General features: G+C 36.0%; 1 protein-coding gene across 2 annotated transcripts in view; it reads left to right on the top strand.

The window, feature by feature from the left end:
- bcl2.L (B-cell CLL/lymphoma 2 L homeolog) overlaps positions 1-18039 on the top strand; it is a 125675-nt gene extending 107636 nt beyond the window's left edge. For both annotated transcript variants that reach the window (XM_041566261.1, XM_018267732.2), the window contains one exon: positions 9303-18039. In XM_041566261.1, coding sequence (XP_041422195.1) covers positions 9303-9437 — 135 coding nt within the window. In that variant the 3' untranslated portion in view covers positions 9438-18039. The remainder of the gene's footprint in view (positions 1-9302) is intronic.
- Positions 18040-18268: the final 229 nt, after the last annotated feature.

The raw sequence follows: 18268 nt of genomic DNA, 5'->3' as shown, positions 1-18268 counted from the left end.
ATGATGCAGGGCATATTGGGTGATGAAATGAAGGGAGATATGTGAGTTTATATTGGGCACAGAACAGCTTCACTGATGTAACCCATGATACACTGGCACAGAGCACTCAGATGCCCTCACAATTAAATTATTACAAATGAGAATTGTTGTTCAGATGCACCAACCCCTTCCAAGATCTTTCATGTCAAAAAAGAAAAAGAAATGACAGCTAATAGCAGGCACTTGTCATGCTTCTCTTTCACTAGAGTATAAGAGAAACACAATGGAGATGGAATTTCCAGTGATAATAAAATTAAAGCTATATTCCTGTCATTCAGTTTCCATGCTTGCTATTCTCCTACTATCTGCAGGAGCGTTATACATCAGAAACGGCAAGTTTTTAGTAGGTGTGATTCACAGTTTTACCGCTATGTTGAACAGAAATGGCAAGCTGTGAGTATTAGTCATCTTTTGATAAGAAAAAAATAAGATGGATATTTTCAGGGACAGCTCATCTTTACTGGACATCATGCTTGCCCATAATTACCCCCATTATTACTGGAATCAAATATTTTACTTATGACTAAACAATACCCAGCTCCTTCAGCTATAGTTCTGGACTTAAGTCACAGAGGATTTTCCCTTAATCATCTATAAGCACACTGGTTACTGAAGTATATGGAAATTCAAAGTTGGACTGGGGTGCCTTAGGCCTATTAGAAAACCTCACTAAATACCTAAGCTAGCATGCCTGCAGCCAACCACCCCATCAAAAATTGTATTATCTATGCTTTGGTCATACATACATGTGGCTGCAGAACAGAAAACTGACTATTAGGGGATCTACTTCTGGGATCAGACCTTAGATCTAGACCTTAGATCTAGACCATCAGCCCTTTCTGTTTCCAAAGCATAGTATTTTGTGTTTTTTTATGAATTGGTTGTGAGACAGATCTTGTGGGGTAGTTTATGCTTCTGAGCTCTTCTTGACAAAAAATGGTGATTAAGTAGCCCTTTGGGGGTTATATTGTATCTTAAGACTACAATAGTATACAGGGAAAGAGGACAGGGCCAAAACATGTAATGCAGTAACAGGACCGTTCCGCTCCCGGAAATTCGGCTCCGCTAGTGCAGAGAGCAATATTGCGGCATCTGGTCTGCTACCTCAGGTATCTCCCAAAATCTCCCCTGCGCAGCAATAAAAATCCACTGGGGATGCCTTGCCATGCTGGATAGGCAGATAGAGTGACTTTCCTAAGAGTTGTAAATACCTATGGGTTAAAGATGAAAAATTAAATATTTTAAAAATGAAATTCAGGACTAGTTGTTAGAAGAAGATTAAATAGAGGAATAAAAATCTCCAATAATGCTCATGTTGTCACTGGTTGGGAGACTCTCTGCGCCTCTCTGTAAGCTTTCCTCATTGTATTAATGTTTTCAGTGTTCAGAGGACACCAGAGGATTCAGTAAATATTAGGTCATTGTTTTGGTTTTTAGAATTCTCATTAGGTATGGGCGAATTTTTTCTCCTTGTTTCTCCGCGGAAATGGCGCCCATAGACTGCTATGGCGTTACGCATCAAAAAAAAAATAACGTATATCAAAAAAAAATTTGCAGCGCATCAAAATGTTTTTGACGCCCATAGACTTTAATGGGTGTCGGCATCATTTCGCCAGGCAGCAAATTTTTGGTGAAATAGTGATGGGCAAATTTGCGAATTTCGCGCGAAATTCGCGAAACGTCGCCAGCGTCTCGTTTTTGACGCCGGCGCCCGTTTTTGACGCCGGCGCCCGTTTTTTTTGACGCGGGCGTCCGTTTTTCCGAAAAAATTTTTTTGACGCCGGCGAATTTTTTCCGCGAATTTTCACTGGCATTTCGCAAATTTATTCGCCTGCCGCGAATCACGCAAATTCGCCGCGAATTCGCGCCTGGCGAATAAATTCGCCCATCACTATGAAACAGGTCTAAATTCACCCAAGCCTAATTCTCAAATATTTACAGTATATAATACAAAAGATCGATGAATATCGTGTAAATTATATCCTTATAAACAGTGCTTAGTGATGTCATAGGTTATAATCGGAGTTTAGTGATGTCATTTCTGTCTGATTACTCACTGAAGTTATCGGAGTTCCATGACCTGTATAAAAGCACTCGGCCTTCAGCCTCATGCTCTTATATGGTCATGTAACTCCTCGGTAACTTATAATATCATTATGTTTTACAGGAGGGAGTACTTTATTACATATATAAGGCTTACGAAACACATTGCATGTTCCCAGGAACAAAAACACAAATGGAGAATATCTGTATCTGTGCACTTTTGTGACATCCACCAGTGCGCACAGACTTTTCATGACAAAAACATTTTCCAAATTCTGGATAATCTCATATTCTTTAACTCTCTAAATGGCAAGTCAACCCTAAATTAAAATTTTCCCTAATAAAAGAAAACATAATTCTCAGCAACTTTGCAATATACTTATTTATTACAACTTTTCTATGGTTTAAGTTATTTGTATATGTATTGCTATTGAAAGCAGTGTTTGTCTGTCCCTTTCTATTCTGTCAGAAATATAGAAAATTCTAATGTCCCTGTAGTTCACTCTCTTAGCCAGTTCACAATGTCCATTCTCCTTCAGATATAGCAGCAAACGAGTTTATAGATGGGCCAGCGCTAAAAGAATCTCTGTGGCAAACAGCAAAAAGTATAATATAGTGTAGTATTTCAATACTTTAGAGTGCACCTTTTTGTAATACCACAATCATATAAAATGGAAGTGCTTTTTTCCACAACCTACGGATTAGGTTAAGTTTTAAGGCAACATGGTTGGTTTGACTTCCTCAAAGGGTTTGAGGAAGTCATCTAGACAAAACACGTCAGGTAGGAGAAAGGTTGTGAAGTCATCTGGGTGCTCCCAGTACAGCAGGCTACAGTTGTAACACCGACAATTAAGATCAATTTGGGATACCGAGATCTGGGACAGGACAGACTGAGTATAAGCAATCGATAACCTTATCTATGTAAGTATCATTTTAACAAGATAGTTGTTTTTTAAAATGTTTTACACTATTTAAGCGCATCTTTTTTAGACTTATTGGTTGTCAACATTTGGGAAGTTGTTCAAGGCTTGCAGATATATAAAATGTTTGTGAATATCCAACTTCTACTTCCTGGTTGTTGGTTTAAAGGGTAACCCAATCCTCTAAGTAATGGGAAAAAGGTGCAATATAAAGTATAGAAATACTTTATTATTTTTGCTTCTTTAAGCACTGGCCCATCTATAAACTTCTCTTTATAAAGTTCTTTCTATTCTCTGTCCTGATGGCTCAGATGGTTGATACAATGTAAGACAAAGCAGTTGTTTAACAGACCTGTCTTTGCTGGGGAACTAAGACATTGCTTAAAAAGTAACACCGAGAGGTTAAGCAAAAACTGCTTTCAATAGCAATTGTTTTTACTAATAACTGTAAAAGCGCTGACATTTTTTAATAAATGTACACTGGAAAGTTGTTTAGAATTATGTTTTCATTTATTAGATAATTCATTATTTTGTGGTTGCCTTGCTCTTTAATATGTTTAAAAAATCTGTATCGTATTTATAAAATATACACTTCAGTTATCCCTCCTCTGCACTTGCGCTAATCTTTAGATGGCGGTGGCTGCATTACTTCAAAATAGTCAGCACTGCTCCAAGCTCTGGGCATCAGGAAAGCAGCAAATGGGGTTGTTTCATTGTTTTTCCATTGAGAACATATTTTCAGCTTTATTGAACTGTTGAAAATGCTGATACTATACAGAAAATGAAGAAAATTGAAGCCATCACAAAATGCCATGTGGCTGTGTTTGTTACTTGAGCAGCTGAATTTTGCTCATATCCTTTACTATAGCACATTTCAGTCCAAGCTAAAAGGAATTCCTATTTTGCAGTGGAATCCTCGCTATGCTGCAGTCAGCACATTCTTACTCCCAAGGATATCCTGTCCAGTGACAGTGAAGGAAGTAATGATTCTTCCTAGCCGCTGAATTACTCAGGTATCGAAAGGAAGCCCTTACTTCCTCAAGCTAGCCCTGCCTACCACCCACATACAACTTTCAGAAGAACAGGAAGACACATTTCCCCTTTTTATAACAATCAATGAAGATCTTTTTTTTTTTTTTTTGCATTTAACCATTTATATACTAATTTTACTATAGTAGATGAACTCTGCTGGTTACCATTCATCTTCTTCAATTATAACGCAAAACCGCTGTCTCCAATAACCAAAAATGAGACAACCTTATCTAAGTTACAGTAACAGCTATAAAAGAATTTATGGGATTCTGGTTATCAACCTAAATGTTTCCGCTTAAATGATGGTTCACCATAAAATTTAGTTTTAGTATGGTGTAGCTAGTCGTATTCTAATCACTCAGGCCTGGATTTTCAGCTTTATGCAACAAGGATGCCATTATTATACAACTGTTTCTCATTGATTGAAAATGTGAGATCTACATGTATTTGTTTAAGAACGGCTTTGTGCTTAAGATTAATAATATGAGTCTGTTCAAACAAGATTTGGAAGTTGTCCTTATCAGGCTGTCTGGGAAAGTAAAATTAAGTGAAAAGTGACGGAGCAAGAGAAAACAAGATTGTAGTGAGCTGTTGCTGCTGCAGATAAAATAGGCCTAACTAGGGTCTCATTACAGGGGTCACCTGGAGATAGATATACAGTGTTTTGCCAAAGTATTCGGGCTCTTGACAAATTCTCTTCAATTTACTGAATAACAAATTCTACATTGAGATTTTGTTCTCTGTGATATTTGCTGAGACTCAAATATGGTTTGTTTTATGTAGAAAAGTAAATTCTTAAGAATAAATAATGTGTTGCACCATCTATCCTTCCTTCTTTTTTAAGATGATGCCAAATCCTTACTGTTTTTATTTAAATAAATAGATATAGATAGATAGATAGATATCAGCAAGGAGGTGCACAAAAGAGGCGTAGAAACAACACAGGATTTGCAAAAAATAAGCTGGTTATTCACAAAGTGCACCAATGTGCAATCATCCTATTATGGGGCCTTTATCTTTGTGTTGTTGCCTATAACATTACCTCAAAGGGATTCTGTCATGCTTTGTATGATGTAGTCATTATTTCTAAGTTACACTTTTTACACTGCAAATAATTAACTCTAATATAAAATTTGTAATTTGTAATGTAATTTTGGTGTGTAGGCAGCCATCTCAGGTCATTTTGTCCGATCCTGTGCTTTCAGAAAGAGCCAGTGCTGCACTATGGAACTGCTTTCTGACAGGATATTGTTTCTTCTACTCAATATAACTAAAGGTATCGCAGTGGGACATGGGTTTTTACTATTGAGTGCTATTCCTTATATCTTCCAGGGATCTACCTTCCCATTGTTCTGGTGATGGGATGCTGGGGGGGGGGAGTGATATCACTCCAACTTGCAGTGCAGCATTAAAGAGTAATTATTCGATTGGAGAAGCGGTTATGGCGGAGCTCACCTCGGCGTTCAGCGATCCCTTCCTGGTCGCTACGCGTTTCGTGTCTAAGTGAACGACACTTCCTCAGGGTTCCCTGAGGAAGTGACGTTCACTTAGACACGAAATGCGTAGGTTTGCACAGCGCACCCACTGAGAATCTAACTCCACACTGTGTGTAACAATAAAGCCGGATTGATATTAAAACAGTGGTATTCCCTCCATTGAATGGCCAGCGCTGCTAGCGAGGAATTATTTGAATTATTTGCGTGCAGCATTAAAGAGTGACTGAAATTTATCAGAGCACAAGTCACATGACCAGGGGTGATCCTGACCCCTCCGAAGCCTGAGGCAGCAGCAGTTGCTGCTGCCCCCCCTCCCCTCGGAAATTCACTCTTAAAGTACCAGAAGCAGCATTTTTGCTGCCCCTGGTACCTAGTGGGGCACTGCCGCCTGAGGCGACAGCCTCAACTCGCCTCATTGGCGAAGCACCCCTGCACATGACTGAGGGCACATGGTAAACTGACAATATGTGTAGCCCCATGTCAGATTTCAAAATAATCAGTCTGTTTTTTTGAAAAATGGATTTCAGTGCAGAAATCTGCTGGAGCAGCACTGTTAACTGATGCATTTTGAAAAAAACATGTTTTCACATGACAGAATTCCTTTAAAGGTCCACCTAAATATACCAGTAAAACCTCAAAGTAGTGCTGCTTTGAGTCCCAGTCAAAAGAAACACTGCATTTCTTTACTTCTATTGTGTACACATGGGCTTCTGTATCAGACTTCCTGCCTTCAGCTTAAACCTCGTTGCCCCGGGCGTGAGCATGCTCAGTTTGCTCCTCTCCCCTTCTCTGCTGTAATCTGAGCCCAGAGCTATAAATGAGCAGGGAGAGACTCAGGCAGGAAGTGATGTCACATCAAGCTAAAACTGCAGCTGCTATGCAAAACAAACAGAGAGCTTCTAGAGCTTTTTACTCAGGAATGGTAAAACACTCTAAAGAATAAATATAGCATTCTAGCTTGCACTAATGCAGCTAATCTATTGGCAATAAAATGTCTCTGCAGCTATCCTTCTCCTTTAAGGCACCTGGCAGAATTGTTTGATTTTGCTAGACTGCATCCCACTCTATATCAATCAGCTTTCCAGTTCAGGAGTAGAGTTTTAGATACACTGATGTGTAGGATACCTTAGCCCAGAGGCTCTGATTTGACCAATACATAAATAAATGTATGTATATAAGAGTAATGTTTGCCGGGTCCTGTAGACCTACAGTAATTGTATTTTGGTTGCTTATAATGATAACATGTTAGGCCTTGGTGAAAAAGTTTGGTACTGCCTAGCTGCCTTTGATCTTTCATCAGAGATGTTTAGGAAAGCTTTTCCTATATCAGGCATGGCAGTGACAGGACCTAGGCCTATTGTGCACTATTTCACATCATGATGTCATACAGAGAGTTTACAGATATGTTGGGAATTCTGGACCATAAAATGTTATTGGATGGTCAGTTGGACAGCTCTAGATTATTTCATTATTTATATAACCCTATACACTGTGCTTAGCAAAATACCATTACAAAGAAAAAAATAAATATTTGAAGGCAAGTACAACTTTGAGGTCATAGTAGAAGTATATAGTCTATACATCAATGATTGGATAGTACAATTACTAATATATATAACTTTGTATATTTGCATGTATAAGTATATGATTGCATAGACTCACACTACCTTTTATTAATGGCAACAAAAAAAATCAATATGAAGCTTTATTGCATTGAATGTTTTGGTTCCCCTTGGGACCTCTTTCAAGGATCCTGTTTGTGTTTATTAAATTCTTCCTAGCACTACTTCATTAGACTCTTGCTGAGCAGCATAACATGCAGTGCTTGCTCAACTGCCGAAAAACAGCATATGCCATTTTTAATAGTTTAAACTCTTTTAAAGTATGAATATGTATCCAATATACATTTATGGCAATTGCAGAATGATCTGTGATGTAGAGGATGTTGTATTTTACCTTAAATGAACTGAATGTATCATTTGTATTTGACTTGATGTTTCTGTTCTGCAATACAGTAATTTACATAGTTTTATTGAATTAATAAAATAATTTTGATTTTGAGAATGCACTATAAACACACATGGGAGGCATGATAAGAGGGATGTTTCAACAGAGTAATTAGTCATGTGTGACTCATTAAAATCATTAATATTTTTAATTACTGACATCATGACATCATGAAATTGTCCATTTGTGAATCATTAAAGTCATGTGTCAATGAAAAGAAATAGAAATCCCTTAATAGCATGAGTCTTTTTAGAACGAAACCCTACAGGAAACCCCAGAGGTTTAATTTCATCAATAAATAACTTTTCAGATAGAATGTTAAAGGTCCACAATTCTTGTAACTAATGGTGACTGTATGTTTTTATTTTTGTTTTAGCTTTAGTTCTTCAAGCTGCCATAAATGTTACCTTAGTTTTGCCTAAGCAGCTAGGTACAAGCAAGACCTCCTGTTTGTTATAACCTCAATACGAAAAGTGATTGAGTGGTTGACATAGCAGTGCAGGGTTATGGCATGATATCATAGGGGAATGGCTAGTTGAAGAGGGCCATTTCCATTTTCCAAAAAGTTTGTCTGTGCATATTCCATGCCTGGTGTGGCATGAAATATTCCTGGTAGAATGGAGGAAAAAGACAGTTGCCTGTCTTGCCATATACTACCCTGGGCTGGTAAAATTTTTTTTAAAGAAGTGGAGCTCCAGCCCAGGATTTTAGGTAAATGATTAAATTCACTAGGTGGTTTCTTACAACTGGCACCCCCAAGTGATTTTAGCTTTCTTTGTCCTTTAAACATCCTTTGTCTAGCACCAGAATGTGGGAATAGCATTTCACTAATACTGTAGCTGTAGATCAATAAGGTATTTCCATTGGGGCTATATTTTCGAGAAAAAATACCCACCTTCCTATTTTATCTGTATTTCCTATTTATATATTGTCATCAAGCAACATTTTTACTGACCAGGCCAGTAAAATACCAGCAACCCTAATTCCCACCAAGCATTGAGAATAAGATTGTATCATTTTCTTGCACACATTTTAATTTCATTATTTGAAATTTTAACATATTTAGGGTCTTTAGTAAAAATGTCTCTCTGTGTTGTCTTTGAAACTGAACACAAACATTGTTTTTGGGCTTGTATTCAGCCTAGAAGTCTTTAGTACAGAATAAATAGGTGAAAACAGTGGTGCTAAAAGTCCATAAGGGTCATTATAACAGCTGTTTTGAGCACCTGTCCCATTATTATGTTTAGAAAATAAATAACATTCTTTTGGGTGTGTTAGCACAATTCAAGTGAAATAAAATGTTTCTTTGGCCTACAGCCTAAAGGTTTATGAAGGTCCTACACTCCCTCTACTGGTAACTATTCATAGAAAAATACCTACAAATATCAATAATGTATTGACACTGTTGCACAGTTATCACCCAGACCTCAAACAGGGGTTTGGAAAATGTATTTTTAGTCATTCAGTTGTATTCAGGTAATCAAAAAGGGGTTATGTGGTAAAACAGGCAAGTAACACATAGCAACCAACCAGCAGATAATTTTGGTTGGTCTAATCCTGTAAGAATAATGAAAGCAAGCATCTGATTTCTGAATTCTTTTTAAGATTGCCCCAGAGATTATGGCAGTGTAGCAGACATTTTCAGAGCCTGCTTATTCATTAGTCTGAGAGAAAGGTTAGTGTAGAACATACAAAAGGATTGCTGACTAAATTATTATTAAAAAAATTGAGAACGTATGTTCTAAAATTGTAATTCTTTTTCTAGGATGCATTTGTGGAGCTTTACAACAGCAATATTCGGCCACCATTTGACCCAAGCTGGTTATCCATCAAGACAATATTAAGCCTTGCTGTGGTTGGAGCCTGCATCACAATAGGTGCCTATCTTGGCCACAAGTGAACGGATGGAAGTATCCTGACCTTGAAGAATTGGACACTTTGATGTGTAAAACTAGTGGACCAATTGTTAAATCAGCTATAACTGCCAAAGGAGGTTTCACTTTATTTTCTGTAGAAATATTTTCTTTTTATAGAGGTTTTATTTATTAAAGTTCTTTGCATTTCAAGCTAAGCCTCACCATCTGACAATTTACATGCAGTGTCTACCGTCTCTTCTTCCTTGGTTCACAAATCCATTTACAGGCACTATCAGACCCTTGCAGTGTTTAATTAATGTAGCAGATGTTTAATTCTTACCAGTGGATTACTAACACAACCTTCAGTTACAGAATTTAGCTTTCGTCCAGGCTTTTCATGCTTCTGAATTCCAGACATATTTTTCTACTTAGTATAATTAAGGTAAAACCTAACACAGCCTCTGGTGCCTCCTAGAGGTGAGGAGTAATATCATTGCCATCACACTGTCTAGGGTTTGGGTTAGACATGCTCAGTAAGGTTACTGATTCCCTACATTGAGATAGCTTTCATTTCATCATTACCAACCAACGGACAACAATTTTGTAAACTATGTTTTTCTGCTCTAATATAAATGCAAGATCACTAAATATAACTATCTGTTTAGCTGAAATGAAACTTGGTAGAAAAGCAAGTACAATTCTCTCTACTCTTTGAATTATAAGAAAAAGTTGAGTCAAACATATCTTAAGATCTCAAGCTCTTCAAAGGGAACTTTACAGATGTAAAGATGTACAGCTGAAATCACTAGTCCGAAAAATGGTGGTCTGTGAGGGCCAGATGCATCGATACAGCCTGTGTTATCTCTATATAGGAGATTGCTTTGATTCTTATTATTCTGATATATTTCATTTCCAAATGCATATTTACAGATTAAATAGAATTAGGAAGACATTCTGGTACATTGTATACCCCCAATACATACAGTAAATTGTTGTGCTAGAGAAACACTAATGGTATAACAGAGATATAGCTATTTAAACAGGTGCTTGTTTTTGGAAATGGAGAACGATTCAACATGTTTCTGGATAACAGAGCTCTACCGCACTCTAAGGCCAAAATGTATAAACGGGGTTCACGGTTGAAATATGTATATCCACGAATATCGGTGAACCGGCACACCCATGTAAAAATTGTTCATCTCTTTATTTATATCATATCACAATCCAACATATACACAAATATATGGCTACAAATATATTGTTCCATATATTTGTGTATGTTACAAGCTACCCTTTCGTAAACCAATTTGCATATTATATTTAGTGGCATTTTAAGACACCATTTAGATGTTTTTTTATGCATGACAAGGCAGTTTGCTTTTTTTTTGAGTAGAGATTAATGAACAAAAATCTTTTTAGGGTCTCCAACCTCCAAACATATATTGAGTCTGTACTCCAGTCAGTCACAAGCCTACTGGATCTGGTATACCCTTGGGCACCCTGCATGTGGAATGACATACAGGATCCTGTGCATGTATCTGTTACGGCTTTCTGTGTTTTAGTTTTATAGTTTTTTTAATTGCACTTTTTATCTGCATTTATTTGGCAGTTGTCCCTTTCACCCTGTTTGCTTATATTCTTACAATCATGTGTGTTCACAATTGTTTGTTCACATTTTTTAACACCCTTTAGCACTTATAAATAGTAAAACATAAATGCCTTTATTATACTTATATTCTTGTTCAGGTCAGATACATGTTCTTGTTGCTGCAATGGCAGAAGCAGCTCATCCCCAGTACTGAGGAGTCTCAAATGTGTAACAAGTGCACACAAATGCTCCTACTTTCTAGATTGTCCACTAATATGTTGGTGATGGAATACATCCTTGTATGAAAAGCTCTGTTCTCCTAGGCTGTTACCTAATGCAAATTTCTAATCTCTGTCTGTAATCACATATTATTATTATGATTATGATTATTATTATATATATAAACAATACATTTTAGACTACAGAAGATGCTAATAGTGTCTGACATATTAAAAACATTAAAGGAAAACTATCTTTAGTTATGCCAAGATCCTAAAATTTATGTAATTCCAAACAGATTTTTCCTTTTTTTTTATTATATCACACAGAAAGAATTTTCACATGCAGGAATAAAATAATAAATGGGGAAGATGCCTCTCACTTACTGGGCTATCAGCCAGTCGAGAGATTGGCTGACTGCATTTTACAACAGAGAAGCCAATTACAGTAAGGCTGCTAGCAACTATCAGCAATGCTTGAGTTAAAACAGACTTGCCTCAGTCTTTTAGGTTGCAACATGTTATTCCTGAATAAAGTTGTTCAAAATAAAATATGTATGGGTTTTCAGGTAAGGGTCTACTATGTAAACTGAAAAAATCGGCTGAAGACTGCTAATGTTGCTTGTGATTTTGTTTAATAACAGATGAATAAAGTGACTATTATTAATCACAGGTAGATGGAGGCCGGTAGGCTTAATATGCATGCTGCTGTATTTCTGGAATGCATTGAATTCACATGCAGGGAGGAGAATCTGGCATATAACTTGGTGGAATGTCATTGACACCAAGAACAATAACTTATTAAACTTGCACTCAGCATTGTGGAGAGAACTATAACTTTATGTATAATACTGACCATAATAAGCATGTAATTCTGTTGTGATGGTGTCGGCAATGTAGGCGTAACAAATTAGAATTAAAACAAATCCTATTTTAGCTCAGATAGAGTCTATGTAGAAAATTGCTGCTTTATCCCAGTGTGCATCTCAGCTAGTATGATGCTTTTTTATTGTGCTGATATTGCATTTTTATTTAATTGTAATTTTTTTTTTCTAAACTGTAAAAAAGAACAGGAGAGAATGAAATGTAAATACCACAATTAATGACCGAAAACATTTATCACTGATTCCCAAATGCTGCAATGCACAATATACAGTTAGTGAAGTATACAAATTTTTGTAAATCAACAGAGAAACCGATTTCAGTTCTTATTTTATCTGACAGTTATCCATGTGTTTGAAAAACTTTTCTTTATGTTGTGAATCAGTAATAAATGTCTTGCTTTGTGTTTTGCAGAACTGTCTAGAGATTTCAAGGGATTCTTTTGAACATTTATGCCTGTATTAATATTGAAAATGATGGCTGAAATGGTCAAAATTTGGCACCACTTACCAATAATACTGCAGTGAATATGAGATGTAAGTGTTCTTTGGTGAGGGTATATATATATATATATATATATATATATATATATATATATATATATATATATATATATATATATATATATATATATATATATGTTTTTGCAAAAGGAATCAGAGAGCTTAAAATGCAGTTGGTTTGATGCAAGGTCAGGTTAAAAGAAAATCAACCCTGGTTCTTAATAATATAAAACAATATCAAGGGAAAATATACCCTATTTAAGAATTGTTTATCTTCCATCTATGCAAAGTGGAATATGAGCGAACTGCTTGTTGCGTGCATGGAACATTCCTTCTATAGATATGGAAGTTGGTAGACTTTTGCATCCTCTACAACTATCCTATTGTAAATATAAATTGCACTAATCTCTTGATGTTCATTGAGTAGATCTACCATGATACAAGCAATTTCCCATCTTATAATCATTTGTATAAATGCTAGTATGTACCACAGGCATGTCCTGGGCCTAAACAACCCTACCACCCATTTGTATAGTAATAAGATAATGCTAAAAAAATTTTACATATAGGGTATATTTCCTCTTTTGGTTGCTGGGGAAAATTCTGATATAATTTCTCTCCTGAAAATCCATGGCTTGTGTATGAGTCAAGTATTTTTTTTTTTTATTTTGCAGGAAGTGAGAATCCAACTGCTTCTTCATATTAACAACATATAAATTAAGATTATTTATCCTTGAAATATTTCTGGCTAAAATTATTTGTTATTTTGTTACATTTTATAGGGCAGAAGATTTCTTAACTGTGCTGCTAAACTACCAAATTCATTATATTAATTTGTAATCTGTTAGTAACGACTGAGGGAAGCTTTTTATATTGAGTTATATGAAGTACATTTTCTATAACTGAGGCACAGGGATTTCTCATGTTTGGGAATATACCGGGTTATTATCTTACCCAGAACAATGCAAATTTTCTTTAATGAAAGTTCAGGGAAAATTATTCTAAAACCGTATACTCCATTATTTATGGGATGTTCATGTTTTAAGGTGCACATGCAGCATTTAAAAAATTAATGATAAATAGAGTTGGTACAGTATATAATCCCCTGCTTTGACAGCCCCATGGACCACAAACTATCATGGCCTCAAAATCCATTTCACTTATTTACTGTAGGAATAATAGTATCACCCTAATGTGGAAAAATTAGGACGATTCTAAACTCAGATGTAGAAGGGCTTATTGTCAGCTTTGCTATTAAACAGACACTGTTAATTAAGGCTATATTAATGTATATTGTAGTTTTTTTAAAATCCACCACTTCAAATTATTCCATATTTATGAAACAATTCACAACAGGTGGAAATAAAACAATATGGACAATATGACACGTTTTGATAATTTATCATTTTCCGCATTGTAACTGCTTGAATAATTGGAGGAAACCATTACCATTTTCACTATTTTTAACAGTTTGTGCAAAACTATCCTTTGATTTTGCTTGTGTACAAGCAAAATCTGAGTGTTTGGTGGATTCTAGTATTTCTAAACCATATCTGTAGGGATAGGAGACACTAGAGCAGTTATTCCCAATTTGTGGGACTGGGTGAGGACTTAGCCTGAAGGTCACTTAGGGTAAGATTTTGGGACAGTGTCTGTTTTCTCTCCTAGATAAACCTAAACTTACAACTAGAATGTGAGTTAGGGTGAGATTTGGGTTGAACCCCTATTTTCTGAACTATTGATGATACATCTGTAACTGTAACTTTTATAATAGTTAGACGGGTCAGCTAACCAAACAGGGCTTAAACTGAAACCATTTGCTCTAGAGTGAAATAATTACCAGGAGATTATGGCAATGGTTAAAACCTGTACTCGGGCATGTCAATGTCCTGCATCTACAATGTCCTAGAATTACTAGCCCTCCAGTAGTAGAAAATACCCTAACCAATATATTTATACAGATTCTTATTATTTAGCTAGTCCTCTTGAGTCTGTATAAAAATACACCTAAGATATATTTCTATATTACTAAAATGCCTAGAATAAAACAGACACATATCTTGAGGATTTCAAATCCTAGCCCACTAAGCAATGTTCTCATAATTTGTGGTCACTGACACCCAACCATTAGCTCCATGCACTGTGAGGTTTTTACTACAAATAAATAACAGCTCAGATGTTACCCTTCTTAAACTGTAGTTATCCATAAAGTGCAACTTCTAGAACTTTAAAATCTATATTTTAGTTCAAAGATGTTTTTTGTTGTTCACATCTGTATCTGTTGAAGGATGCTCTGCACCGGGTCCGTCATATATTAATGAACCAGGAAAACGTAACCTTCAATGATACTATTGGTATGTGCACCAAATTGTATTAATAGCTGCTATTTATTAACTTTATTTACTTCTAAATACCTGCACGTCTTGTTTGAAATTTAACACATGTAGAATTGTTGCATATACTGTATGTACCTTAAACGCAGCAATATTGCCACTTACCCATTGCATAGCTATTTTATAGCTATTTTATGCATGCAAATACACCACAAATACCACTGAATTTATTAGGCTCAATAAGAAGCTTAGTTACTGTGACAGTGTACCCGTTTCTGTTAATTGCACCTTAAATGATTCACACACCTCTCACATGATATTTACAATACGACATGGGTCAGCTGCAAAGAACACTCTGCCTCCAATCAGATTTGGTCTTCACTCCTTCTTGTATACTAAGATAATGGCTCAGGTACAGGGTTCTGCCTATGATTACTGCAGTCTCAGCCTTGTCTATAGGGGTAGCTTGCATAGTATAACATAAATCCTTTTTTTGTAATCTTATCCATGGCTAAACAGATACTGTTTATGACTGCATTTTGACAGTGGTGAGCAGTATGCAGGTCTCTCAGCAGATTTCCCTTCATTGAGAGTGTGGGAGTCATAGATCACCCTCCTGTGGTGTTGCAGAATAACAAGCTATTTTTTATTGTTGTTATTATTTTTATGGTATAGGTTTTTGTTTTTTTAAATATCTCTACATATCTCTATAGTAGCTATTTGTGCGGTGTATCGTGGTGTTATTGACCATCTGTCTTGTGTCTTACTGTATGTTTTGCTTTGTTTCATTATTGAGTATTGGTTACCTGCTCAATCTAGATTTCATTACCAACTTTTTTTTTTTAGCTGACAAGGATAATTCTGTGTGCACATAGCATTGAATTCTGGCGTTCCACTCTTGCCAAACTTACCATCTGTTTGCCACTCTGTTGGTCAGGAGAACAACTTGATGCGCTGAGCCAGTGATAGCTGACTGGTACCATTGCCAAATGTTTGAGCAGAAATGTACACATTTAGAACAGGAATTCTGAAAATGATTTTTCTTTCAAATGACAAAGTATTATTTCATCGTAACAATCAAGGGATATAACTCCATGAATGTCCAGTGGGTAATTGCAGAACATACAGATATACACATATTTGATTCATCTCAGACCCATTTACCACTATGCACCATGCTAATTTTGAATGATGATCACCGCCATTCTTAGTCAGAAGCAAAGTAAACAAAATAAATCCCTATTAAGTAACCAAATGCAGGCACTATATCATATGTAGTTGTTCTGCCAGTAACACTGAAGTTCAGCACAGCTCGTCATAATAGGGGCAATGGTAACATTATTAATGTGACCCTTCTGGTAGGAATGGTGTGAGTCAGTTTACACTATAAATAAGTAACACCGAAGTCAACTGAGGGTTAGATGTATTAATGGAAATATTTGGAAGACAAATTAGATGGGGATTTGTGAGAGTAAAATGACACCTTTGTATATTTTTAGATTTGTAAACCACTTACAGTGTACGGCGCCAGTTAGTGGTTCAAGAGGACTCAAAAGAAAGTACCAGTTTTTGTCTACCCTGAGGCTGGCAACTGTTTTTAGGCCAGACCTGAAACCAATGTAATATAGGCAAAACTAAATATTATTTTTTCCAGCAACTGGTATAGAAGCTTCTTATAGGTATAAATCTTATTAAAGCATATCTAGTATCAATCTAAGCAGTATCTGGAAGGATGAGCAATAGATATAATATTAGCAGCTACATTAAAGCATAAATTTGTGCATTTCTGCATCTTCTATATTTTCAGGGGTTCCACGTTGCTTAAAGTATGCTTCTTAGAATTTTACATGATTTTGTTTGAAATTTACTTGTGCTATATTTCCCATCTGTCATGTTGCTTCCTAATAAAAGTGTCTCCTTCTCAATTAAATAATGATCTTGAGTATGTTTTAAGGTTTAGTCTTATCTAAAAAAGTGCAATTGTATATAGCATTAATACTTCTTGTGAGTTGAAGCAGCCTCTATTACAGGAGCCAGGTTGCATTTCTCCTGTTAAAGGAAGATAGAAGTATCCCTATATAATGTAGTAACGTGGTACCATTTTAATATGTTTCGAATTGCAAATTTTGTTGGGACATGAGCAGCAGATACGGTGTGCAACCCATGCAGAATGGTTTAGTCCAACAGGGATGTCCAAGCAGCAGCTATTGATCATCATCATCAGTCATTGGGATGCCGGAAAGGCTGTAAGCTAGACATAAATACTAAAAATATCAGTTATTATAATGTGCTACACTGCCATCTATTTGGATAATTTTGTCAAGGACATTTTCTTACTAAGGACCCCTTCTGAAGCATCAGGGTCTAATTCAGTATACCAGCCAGCCCTGAGTGAGAGAGTGATTTGCTTGCATTTGCTTGAGTGATTTGCTTAAGTGATTTTAACTTTAACACACAGACAGTTTTAGTATGCATCATAACAACAAATCCTTCATTCAACAGTAGAACTGATGTGTGTTCATAAGGTCTTTTCTATTAAATATCTCATTTCCATTTGGCTACGACAGTCTCAGTTAAGTCATTATTTAAACAACATTAGCAATGCAAACTGAAATCAGAAGGTTTGGTGTTGGGGAGTGGTGGAGTGACGCACCATAAATAACACCTTAAATCCCATTCATATTTCAAAGCTAGTGCCTTTTATGAGTTTGTGTGCCTTAGATCAGGAATGGGCAAGCTGTAGCCCTCTAAGTGCTGTTGCACTGCAACATCCAGCATCCACTGTCTTGCAAGGCTGAGAGTTGTAGTTCATGCAGCATCTGGAGAAAACACAGGCTGCCCAGTCCTGCCTTACATGAACAGTTTCACAAAAGAATAACCATATCAGATCGGAGGGACTGAATTTGCAGGCTTAATTTACACAAGTGAAATGTTTTCTTGGATAAATATACTGTGTTCACAATCATGTTCTCTTCTTGCATTGTATGTTTGTACTTGTGAATGTTCATATTTATGTTTTTCCCCTTGTATTCACAAAGTAGCTTTGTTTGGCATTTAACGATAAGAAACAGTTCTTACTTAATGAAAGTGATTTTTGTACATTGTGGCTTTAACAGAAATGTGTTTTTTTTTTGCTGTTTTTTTGTTTTTTAAATTAATTCACATTAACATTCAATTGAAGAAAATAATACATTAAAGTTGTCTTCCACCCCATGCACTTGTTTGTTTCTCACTGCTACACAAAAGATATCATGTTGGGGTCTGTATTTAATACATGATGCTATACAGTTGGAATTTTTGGAACCAATTTTTTTTTTTTTATAATGTCTTTATTTGCACCAACAAAAACAT

Source organism: Xenopus laevis, chromosome 6L, assembly GCF_017654675.1.
Source record: "Xenopus laevis strain J_2021 chromosome 6L, Xenopus_laevis_v10.1, whole genome shotgun sequence".
NCBI lineage: Eukaryota > Metazoa > Chordata > Amphibia > Anura > Pipidae > Xenopus > Xenopus laevis.
This window is presented reverse-complemented; position numbering and strand designations above follow the sequence as displayed.